At 25.4% G+C, this 12,461-nt stretch overlaps 1 protein-coding gene across 3 annotated transcripts; it reads right to left on the bottom strand.

Moving 5' to 3' along the window:
* Positions 1-1,749: 1,749 nt before the first annotated feature.
* LOC132926661 (uncharacterized) lies at positions 1,750-11,424 on the bottom strand. Of its 3 annotated transcripts, none has more exons than XM_060991036.1 (8): positions 10,907-11,424; positions 10,548-10,783; positions 7,191-7,450; positions 7,010-7,127; positions 5,133-5,267; positions 4,720-4,965; positions 4,413-4,576; positions 1,750-2,258 (listed from the first exon to the last, which is right to left on the bottom strand). In XM_060991036.1, the coding sequence occupies exons 1-8, from the start codon at positions 11,049-11,051 to the stop codon at positions 2,117-2,119; spliced, it is 1,446 nt and encodes a 481-aa protein (XP_060847019.1). In that variant the 5' UTR covers positions 11,052-11,424; the 3' UTR covers positions 1,750-2,116. The 3 variants fall into 3 exon arrangements, with proteins under 3 accessions (XP_060847019.1, XP_060847020.1, XP_060847021.1); XM_060991037.1 differs by having other exon boundaries at positions 1,750-2,249; positions 10,907-11,423; XM_060991038.1 differs by having other exon boundaries at positions 1,750-2,246; positions 10,907-11,423.
* Between the last annotated feature and the right edge of the window lie 1,037 nt (positions 11,425-12,461).

Here is a 12,461-nt window from a genome sequence, read left to right as displayed (position 1 = left end):
ATTTCTTTATTACTTTAATACTACATACCTTTGTGAATAAATGAGTATGTTTTTTTTATTTACATTGCATAAATATAAATTAATGTAATGGTGTTTACTGTTTAGTAATAAACAGATGAATTTATTTGACTCAACTTTAACGCAATGATTTGGGATACCTTTGTTTGTTTATTTTCTTCCAATAATTAGTACTCAATAAAGGTAATAATAAATAAATAAAAGATTTATTTTTATTTTACAAATTTCAAATTATATTGTATTGAAATTGTAGTATATATTTTCCTTATTAGACAATACTAATAAGTAGTAGGTTAATTTATAATAAAAATATCAAAGATGCTATTTGTTCAAACTTTGTTAATTCAATTATTATAATAAATAATAAATTCAATTTATTCCTCAATTGATGTTTTATGACTTTATTATATCATACATATTTTTCAGTGAGGGGGGGCTGAACTGTTTTCTGGGGAGAACTCCCCCCCTTGGCGCTGTGCCTGGAGTTACAATTTATTACATATATTATAGTAATTTAGGATTTCGGTATTCTACAGTAATATATTTTTGACTCCTACTGTACAGTAGTACAGTTATTTATTTGAATCGCAAACATGCTTATTAAATAAATGTACTACAACAAATTCACCTCACCCTTGAGGCTGAAATAAATTTTCTGCTCTATAATGTGACATTAAACACAAAAAAACAGTAAGTTAAACTTAAAATCTAGAAGTAAATTTGTTTTGAACGTTACACATACTTTTGAATAATATTCTGATTTTCATTCAATACATATATTTACAACTAGTTGAAAATAATTTTATTTTTACTCTATAATCCAGTGTAAATAAAAAATATTTTTCATGTAATACATTTATTTACACTATATTTTTGCATGGTGTACAAATGTGGTATACTTTTTAGTTAACCATAAAATGTAAAAAGCATAACCTTGAAATGGACCAGCATTTGGGAAAAAAAATATTAATTCATACTTAGATATAGTCTAGATTCTAAACTTTAGAATAAACATTAATAAAACACATTTTTTAGTAGTTTTTAATTTTTAACGTATATTTATGAACATGAAACATAATTATTTATATAACATTATTGAAAAATAAATAATAATTTATTTCTAACATCAATAAGAATAATAATCAGGTTGATCATAATAGACAAACAGTGCATTTGAAGCTTATTAATATTATTTGTTGTAAACAATTTTCAATGTATAACGTGGATATAATGTTATTGAATATAAAAATAGTAACAACATATTTAAAACAGATGTCAAGTAAAAATGTTTTATGATAAAAATAATATGTCTAGTGGTTTTTGTACTAGAAGTTATCATAAAAAATGCATTTTCTAAAGTAAAACTATCATTATATATTTAATCGAAAATAGCATATACATTAAAGTATTAAACACTAACAAATTTGGTAAAATCAAATTTTTTAATCGTTTTTACAACTTTACAAGCAAACTTAGTTATTTAATAATTTTAAATCTATAAATTAACAATCAGTCATGCTAACAGAAATATTTATGGTATATTGGTATACTACAATAAATGTATTCTAAAATAAGAATTTAATACATAGAAATATTCTGATGGGAAATTACATTATTAAAGCAAAACACTGGGTATGTTAAATATTTATAATACTTGAGATTTGTTAGATTAAATTATGCATGTGTTTTTATTCACTAGTTAGTCAAATGGTAACAAAACATTAATAAAAATGTTCATAAGTGATTTTTGATAAAGTAAATTATAGTTAAAATATGTATGGCACTACATAAAAAGTACAATTATTTTATTTCTAGGAACTCATTAATTCCCAATAAAGTAGCAAACCACACAATTATTGCTATTAACAACAGTGATAATAATAAAAGGTGATAAAAATAATTCTATAATAGCTTATATTACTGATTAAAATATTTTAAATAGAATGTCAGTTTGTATCAATAATGTATAATTTATAAACCTAGTAATGAAACTTACTTTTTAACAAGGTATTCGTTGATAAATTTTTTTAAACAGTAAATAAAAACTCAAATACTATCGGAATGTGATGTTGTTAATAATCTTGTTTGCAATATAAATTTAGTCAGATAGAGCGTTGTAGATTTTTTGTGCACGCACTCTGATCTCTTCATTTTTATGTTGTTTCATCAGTACTAAACTTTTTGTGCGTATTTTCTCTACCACATTAACACCGTAAATGTTGGCATACCTGCTAAACAAACTGATATATTATAAATCATTTACATTTATATTTTATTATTTATGTAAAAACTAATTATGTTATATGAAGAATAAGTATACGAAGTATATACAGTTAGACTATGAATGTTTAAGAATGCTTTACAAAGATGAATGTTTTTTTTTATTTTTAAATAATTATCATTTCAATGTATTTAAAATATTTTTTTAATGATTTTAGATTTTGAACAGTGATGTATGTGTTAGTTTAACAAAGATGAGTTATGTATATATTTTATAATATTTTAAAGTTAAAATGTTTTTTTTACAAAACTTGTAAAAATCCTAAATAATGTAAAATAAATGGTAACATTTTTATATTTAACACTTAGGCTTGAAAATTTAATACTAAATAAATAAACGGTTTTATGGAATTTGAAAAAATATATGTCCTAAAGAAAAACATATTTTAATTAGTTTGACGTAATTGAATATTCACATACAAAATTACAATCTCTCCTCAATTCATTTTTATTTGTTTTAATTAAAAAAGTATCAATCATGGCAAATTGAAACATTTTATTATTAATTAAATTTTTATATTTGTTATATAATGCGTTTTTCATAATATAATAATTTATTTCAAATAAGTTATATTTGACATTTTATATATATTTTTATAAATGTTTATTAAATATTTATGCTTGGTTGAAAAGCTATAAGAATAATAAGTACTTCTTATTAAAACTCAAAAATCTAAAAATTATATTACCACAATTTTTTTACAAACATTTGAAATTTAATTTTTGATAAAATTTGATATTTAAACAACAATTAGTCAAATAAGTAATCTTAGGTCTAGTATGTAGGTTTTTTAAAATTATTATGTTTTTAAACAAGTTATGAACATTTTTTAACTGCTCTAATTTGTATAAATAAAACTGGATAGAGAATCGAATTATCTTTAAAAATACCTATACACAAATACAGATAAGCTTTAAGATAGTTTTCATTACTAAGTTATATAACATGTTTATTTACTCTGATATTTAAGTTAACTAAACTTAAAGTAAACTGCTAAATGTAGATTTGCCATGTTACACACATGTACAGTGGAGACAACAAAATACTGGCAAAGTATTATCTTAAATTTTTATCACAAGAGATAATATTTTTTTAGTTTTTACTGAGATTATGTAGGATGATTAGTATAGTTTCTTAATGTTTCATTATACTACAAATGTATATTGTATACAAGATTTTATTTTGTATAAACAATGCACAATTTTATGTTAATAAATATTTTATATATAATCATATATTTTGAGAATATTTATTTTATTTAAATAATAAAAACTAATAAAAATGTAATGTTAAAAAATAGGTAAGTAGGTACTGCTCTACTTTACATTATGTGTCAAATGCATAGGCGTAAATTTTCTGTGTTAGAAGGGGAGCTAAAATTATAAACATAGAACAGGCCCAATCATTTTAATTTTATTACAAATTTACAATTCAAAATTCATACATGAAGCTTAAATGTTCACATAACACGTCTCTATCGGATATTCTGATTAAGAATTACGTTTTACATTTTATAATTTTCTTTCATAAATAACCTTAAATTTATTGAAAATCTTAAAAAAATGTAGGGGGCTAAGCCCCCCCAAACTTACGCCTATGGTCAAATGGAACTCATTATTGAGTAATTATTTTAAATATTAAAATAGATTTTGCTAAATTTGAATTCAATGATAACACAATGTATAAGATAAAAAATGATTCTGAACAAAAACTGTCTGAATGTTAAAACCATGTATAACCATAGTTACAAACAATTATTTTATTAATAATATTTATTTGAGTGAAATTTCCCTTTTTTCTTTAATTTTTTGTATGTTTTTCTTGGTTATAAAACTGGGAAACTGTACTACTGAGAATTTTTAATTTTGACTTCTCTAGTACAAACTAGATTCATTTTGCTATCCAAAACCATCTTCAAAGTTCTAAATCAAAGCATTTAATCAATTACTTATTGTGTATCCAAACACAAAACACACATATTTGTACATTCTTAATTTCCTTAGAATCTAAAAAAATGATTAATGAAAAAATAGAAAATGATAATAAAAATGCATTTAAAAAATAAAGACATTGTGTGAGCATGATTAAGACTTCAATCAATTTTTACACTTACATAGTATCAGGAGCTGCAGCCTTATCTTCTACAGGCAAATCTAATACAGGATCCAATTCCATTGCTTTTACAGCATCAGTAAGATTGCTAAACAATGTTACAACTCTAAGTAGAACATCTTCATTTTCATTCAATTGCAACATGGACAATAGTTTTTTGGGAGCCTAAAATAATAGAAACAATATAGTGTATTAATACCATGTATATAATATTATAAAATCATTAAATATAACAAATTAATTTTACAAGACATTTTAATTACACAGAATAAACAATGCAAGCAAATTATTAACTATAAATAACATACTTGTCCTCCTAAAAGATGAGGAATCATATCATCATTACAGGATAAGTTGATTAATAGTTTTAAGCATTGAAGAACAACTTTGTTATTCTGACTCTCTAATAGGCCATATAAAGTATGTATAGCCGGTTGCAATTCACTGTGCCACATATGGAATACTGCAATGTTTGTCATAGTGGATAAACAATTGTAAATAATCTCATCCGAATCCATCATTTTCATTAGGGCTAATAACATTGGTATTGTCTCCTATAAATCAAATTAACTAATTATTTGGTATACTCAATAATATAATAATAAATATAAAAAATATATATCAATAGTACTTAATAATAATAATTAATACACTTATGTTAGGTTTATTTATATTAAAAAAACAGTTAATATAGTTTTAAATTTCTATTTTTTAATCAAACCTTCATTTCTTTTGAATTATTTTTGTTTAAAGCCAAATTTCCTAATGCTACAAGAGCAGTTATTTGAACAGATTCTTCAGGATGATAAATCAGTTGTTGAAGTTGGCTCAAGTATCCAGCTTCCCTCATTACTTCCTTAAAATAAAAATAATAAATATATAATTTAAAGGATGATCAAATTTTTTTTCCAATCACAATTTTGAATTTTGTTACAATTCTATTATATAATGAAAAAGATCTAATTTTATAATATTATAAAGGGATTGTCAATACTTTTTGAGTTTACTACACAAGTAAGTTTTTATAATATGTATTTGCGTTTTATACCAAAGATGGCCTTTTGATATTAACAAAACTATTATAATATATTTCAATTTTTTTTTTAGAATTTATTATATTTTTATACTCTCATGAGTTAGTAGAATAAAGGATCTAAGAATTATAATGCAACTATTTCCTAATTCATAATATACAATACATACAGTAAAAATCACTATAACGAGCATGGGTTAGAACGAGATACTGTTTACAACGAGTTAAATTCTAAGTCCTGGCAAAAGCCTATGTTTGCATATTAAAATATACGTTTAAAGCGAGTATGATTAGAACGAAATATCGGCTTCAGCGAGTAAAACAAAACAAACTGTACTAACGCCCTTCAGGTTACTACGAGATTAATTATTATTAATAAAAGACTATTTTCAGAAATTAAATTATAGTGAATAAAAATGTTGAAAATGTTTATGTATTTATGTAATATTAAATCTAATAATTTAAGTATGTTTGTACAATATTAAGCTTCAATTATAATAAATATTATTTATTTAATAAAAATAAATAGTCAAGTAAAATAAAATCATTGGTTTTTTTGTTTTATTTCCTGTCTAAATAACAACGAAAGCTTGTTCTAACCGTATTCGTATATAACAAGCTACCGGTTACAACGAGAAAAAGTAGCTTGCTCTGGAAACTTGCTATAACTGATTTCTACTGAATATTTATAATATTAAACATGATTTTTACAAATCATTGTTGTATAATAGGCATGTCAAACAAATGGCTCCCGGCTACCAATATAAATGAACAAAAAAAAAAATAATGTAAAATATTAATGTCATGTCAAAACAATCTAAGATTATCAGAGAATTATGGTAATGTTAATTTTTTTTAATTTAGCTTTACCTGCTGTGTATGTAAACGTATAGAATAAAATTGAAAAATGTGTGTTAAATATTTTTTTTTTGTTAATTTTTTATATGTGGCTAGCATAATAAATTATTCAATATGTTTGGTCCATTTGATACTTTGAGTTTAACATGTCTGTTGTATAATATAGATATGATGAGCTAATAGTGTGCTATTGAGAAAGTTGCAGTAACCCGAACAAATAATGATATTTTTCATGAGTTTTCTTAGTTGTGTAATAAATTAAATTATTTTGTCTTTGGCCTTAAATAATAGTTTAATTATGACTTTAATTTATATACATATATTTGTCATTTGATTTTATTGTTTTAAATAACATTATTGAACATTTTAAGACTTAGTGAGCTGTAAATATAATATACCTTATATTTTGAATTTAAATTCTAGCATATTTCATTAAAAGACATATATTTATATAACTGATTTTTTTTTTAAAAATAATTTTAAATTTATAGTATATCTATACATTAATTCTAAGTATTTCAAAAATTAATTCAAAATGACCATCAACATTTACAAATAAGAAATATATTTATGAATATTTATTCAACTCCACTAAAAATTATCAAGGAAAACATCAAGTAGAGAAATATAATTAATTATATTGTATTATATTATATTATATTATATTAAGGAGTTATATAAATTATAAAATATTAATATATTCATACTTGGTTTGGAGTAAATGTTGCTAAATTACTAACAGTCACAAGTACTTTTTCAAGTACTAGAATATCTCTGGATCCCATCAATAATAATAAATTTTTAGCTTCATTCGGTTCCATAGGTCTTAAAAAAATTGAATTTTTAAAATTAGATATTAAGTATAATACACTAATGAAAAAAAATTACCTATTTAACAAAGATGGTTGATTAATCTTTTCAAATTCTTCCATATCTTGATTAGACTGGCTTACAGAAAGTCTGTGTTCACCCGGTTGCGGAGATTTTCTTCTTAACGATCTGTTAGAACTTTTTCTTCTTAACGGTGTGCCAAAATTTGATTCCAAAGCATAGTTATCACACAATCTTAGGTTTTCTGTGGACCGACTTCCTAGTATATGTCTAGCATCTACAGGACTCATTATTCTAGGTGAATTCCATGGTGATGCCTAAACGTAAAAAAAAAAAAATTATATTTAGCTTTTATACTAGATACCCTTTTTTAGTTTAATAAATATTGAATTATTAAGCTATTATAATAGATGCATTTTATTAGACATGGGTAGTATTTGAAATAATTTATTGCAAATACTAAATTTTGAATCCTTGTTTTTTTTTCAGAAGTAAATAGTTTATATCTACAAAAAAATACTTAACACGTTCATGACCATGTGTTAAGATGTTTATAATTTATATTGAGTCCTTTCATTTGTATACAAAATTATTTGACCCTGGCTTATTCTAACACATACTAGGTATGTCAACATGATTTTTTTAAACACTTCTATGTATCGATTAGTGTATTTGGTTTTAAAATCTGACAACTAAATAGCAATATTAGTATTATTTAATGTAAGCAAAAATGTATTTACTCTACTAATAGGCTAACAAGGGCTATAGCCCTGGGCAGTAATATTTGAAGGAGAGCAAAATTTATAACTTATAAATTTATTTTGATTTCATTTATATTTTTTTTTTTCATATAAACATTTACAAATTAAATATAAAAAAAGTTTTAGCAATATAACAACAATAGTAGAGCATAGACCAGTATGTAACATTAGTTATATAGGTAATATTATAGGGGTTATATTATGATTCGTATTTATCTATTATTAGTGAAACATTGATAATTTTTTCAATTTTGATTTTGTCTTGACTAAAGTTATAAATCATTAATATTTCACATATTTGAGTACTCATTATTGTGTTTCATTAAGAATATTGTTTGAATAAAATGTTGTTATATTTATTTTATAAATTGTATACCTATATCAGGGGTCGGGAACCTTTTCGTAGGAAAGAGCCATTTTTTCAAAAATTACAAAACTATGATATCCAGGGAGCCGCACAGGTTTAAACAACCTTTTTTTTTAATTGTGGTGTATAAATTATTACTTTATTAGTACATATATTAGAATAAAGATAGTATTATTATTTCATTGAGAAAATGGTAGGCAATAAAAACATAATAATACGTCTTAAATTTAGAAAATATAGAAAAACTTTATTTATCACTATAATAACGCGGGAATAATATAATTTATATTTTACAGATCTCGATTGATAATTATCCAAAGAGCCGCAGGTTGCATGTTAAAGAGCCGCAGGTTCCCGACCTCTGACCTATATTAATTAATTAATGCTATGATAGACTAATATTTCAGAGGTGTTGGAAAATATTATTAGTCCTAGGTCACCAAAAACTTAAAATGCATCTCTGATTGTAGGCATATTTTAATTTTTTTGTAGTAGTTTCTTTAAACAACTTTTTTAATTATGTCGTGGTCATTATCATATTAATTGTTACAATAATCTTTTTTCCTTATATTTTCATAGAAATTATTACAATATTATCCACTTTTAAATTAATAACTTAATCTTAAGTTTATTGTGTATATTATAATAATTATATACATATTATACATGAATATGTATATAAAGGTTAATAATCAATGGTATCCAAATTATGTGATAATTAATGCTCTAGCTAATGTTTAGCCAGAATAAAAAAAATATTAGGCATTTCAAAGAATTTAATTTGATACAAAAATATTATGTACATAAAATAAATATTTATTCAAACCCTTTTTCTTTATAAGTTTTATGAATTTATTCAAAGTACTTTTTAATAGTATTTTACCCATTTGTACATAATAATAAAGTATTGAAAATATGTAGGTACATTAGAAAATAACTTAAAAAATTGTATATTAAGTCATCAATAGAGTCTGGATTTATATTCTGTTAAAACGTTTGAAATATGATGTTTATATGCAGCTAAAATTGATGAAATATTCCCAAAAATATTCTGAAAAATATTGATAATACTAACTAATAAGTAAAAAAAAAAAATGCATATGAATTTATAATTTATCATTATTTATATAAGTATATCTTATGTCACATTATGCAATATATTGACATAAAAAAAGAATATATTATTATACAATTTTTTTAAAAGAAATGTACAATAATATATTTTTCCAAATTTTCCGGAATAAAGTTAGTACGGCGGTCCATGATTATTGTCTTATATATGCTGAATATCCCTTAATATAATCTAATATGACGGAAAAATGCTAAAATATTCTATAATATATACCATAAACTAAAATATTCTCTGAAGTCAAAATATGCACTAATATGCGAAAAAACTTTTTTTGACAGATTCTACAAGTTATGAAATACAAACATTTCTTACTCCCATCAAACAGCATACGCTTGTTAAAAATATGTTTTTGCATAAAAATCCGGACTCTAGTGATCAATAAAAATAACAAATATTTTAAAACACTAATGTGTACTTTTTTATTGAATATTATTAATTTACTAAAAATAAAATTGTTCATATCATTTAATTTATCTAAGAATCTTATAAAACGGGAGAAATTAAAATAAAATATTTTAATTTTGTACTTTCCTGATATACAAATACAAGTTTACTTTTAATTAAGAAATGTCAAAATATTCTGTTTTCCAAGACTATCAAAATCTGTCATTCTCCTAAAATCACAGATTACCTTAATTTTTTTCTTATCATATATTTAGTTTTTTGTACAATATTTTAATATGTATAAAATTTTAAATATGTTAGTATAAATGTTAAAAAGCAAAGTTATGTTAAAATTATAAATGGAATTATGTATAGTAAGAAACTCTATAGATTTTCTTTACTAATAGGTAGGTATTTACTCAAGACATATTATTTAATAAATAAAAATTAATTACAAAATAAAATAAACATATTTTTAATTTTGATTAGTATCTCAAAATCAGAGTGGCTTTCTAATTTTAACTAGTGAGTTAATTCAATGTACAGGAAAACTTAATAATATAATGATAAGTAATTGTAAATTTGAATACTAAAATGTGGCATGTGGACATTGTTAATATTGTGCTAATCACGATGACGATATGATAATATGAAAGAATCTTTAATTTTATCAAATATCTATTACCTATTTCTAAACTTAGGTATTCACATTATTTAAATTAGTCATGTAATTTAAAACAAATACTACTCATAGATAAATAAATATAAACCTGTAAGCTCCTAGGTCCATGTAAGGAATGTTTGTTTGAAGGCGTTTGTATAGCCATCATCGTGTCGGCAAACATTCTTGCCCGTAAATTAAGCTCTTTAATTCTTTGCTGGACGGTCATAGGTCGAAGGAACACACGACTAGTGTCTGAATTATCCAAGTTTCCAAGTAGGACATCGGTCTGAGTTGTCTGGGACAGACGGCGAAAATACAGACGTTGATCTTCATGATGGCACCCTAAAATGGAAACATTAAAGGGTTATTAAAGATAAATTGACAGATAAATGGAGAGGAGTATTAAGACAGTCTCAACCATTAATAGGTTAGTCCCGGACAATGTGTGATTGGGTATCAACTCACCATCGTCGTTCTTCCTGCCCAAACGTCGTCCGAACGCGTTCTTGGCAACCGAATACCCGACATACGCAAAACCGGCAAAAATCGCCGAACACACGGCCACTTTGTTGACCGTGTGATCGTTGGCAGAAGTCGGATTCAATGCCATCGTTAGGTCGAATTAATACCATGTACCAACACTTGCGGAGTACACTCAAAAGCACTCCGACAGGCCAATTCCGCAGACGTACTATGCCGATCGTTACGAAGGACGACAAACGCGACTACTAGACCACTCCTGTGCACGATAGGTCGACACTCGAGAGTCGCATGTTCGAACAGCCGGATCAACGTCTCGACGACACGCGATGAACTGCAGTCGGACAGGCCTGAGCGAAGTCGTCAGTCGAGAAGTAATCAGCAATCAGCGCAGTTCGCGCGTCATTTTAACGCTCTTATAAGAAGTTTAGAATAATAATAATCTTTCGTAGTTCTTACGAACTACGGACGCCAAAACGACGTCGTGTGTGAATGTGTGATAATGAAAAACGAAAATCATTACTGTTATCAAGTATTTGGTGTCGACCCGTATTTTCGGCACATTGTCGCCACCCTGATGTCCATGATTGCTGCAACAGTGTATTCCTAATCCTAATTTGCATTACGACGTTCGTCGTAACACAGAATAGGTAAATCAATATTTTTTTCAGCATAATATATTTTTGACTTCGTGTTCCGAAGCAGCGGAATATTTGTCGTACATTTTGATGTACAATAATCAAATAGAAGTTAGTTACTAGCTGTCTAGTTATAGCTTTAGCTGTAGCCAGTTGTAGGTATATATAGCAGTGGCGTAGCCAGGATTTTTTTTCGGGTGGAGGGGCAGGGCGGGCAGGCCCGGATTAATACAATCGTAGGCCCTAGGCAAAGTCGTAACTGTGAGAAGGTCCAGGGGTCCGGATCCCCCGAAAATTATTTTAAAATAGAAACATTTTATATAGTGGTGAATAAAGTTAATTGACTATACATTTTCAGTATTTGTATACAAAAAAAAATGTTGGACCCCCCCACCGAAATTTTTTTTCAGTCGCAGTCTTGGCGCTAGGCATTGTGCTTTTAATTCATATGTGCTTATACGGCCCTGCGGTGTCCAGTCCAGTATTTTAATGGATATAAAACCTTCTGTTTAGGAGAGGAAATGTTGAATTTCAGAATTTCACTGGTGTTAATCCTTAAAAAACAAAAAAAATTAAATCTAAACTTCCATATTATGATAATAATTTTAACAAATCTTAAAAACAATTCATTTTTTCATTAGTCTTCAAATATATAGACAATTAAATTGTTAAAAACCATAAAAAAAAACTTATTTTACACCAATTTGAATATTTCATCTTTATCTATCCTTCGTATTTAAGTATAAAACAAGATAATTGTAACAAAAAAAAAAAAAAATTTAGTACCCACACATTCTATTTTTGTAGGCTTTAAAAATGTTCGTAGGTTTAGTGCCTATGTGCTAAACGGCCCTGTATCATAGATAACTACGACTGCGGCTTATTTTAAATACGTAACATTG

This window comes from Rhopalosiphum padi, chromosome 3, assembly GCF_020882245.1.
Source record: "Rhopalosiphum padi isolate XX-2018 chromosome 3, ASM2088224v1, whole genome shotgun sequence".
Classification (NCBI taxonomy): domain Eukaryota; kingdom Metazoa; phylum Arthropoda; class Insecta; order Hemiptera; family Aphididae; genus Rhopalosiphum; species Rhopalosiphum padi.
The sequence above is the reverse complement of the archived record's forward strand: the minus strand, read 5'-3'. Positions and strand labels throughout refer to the sequence as shown.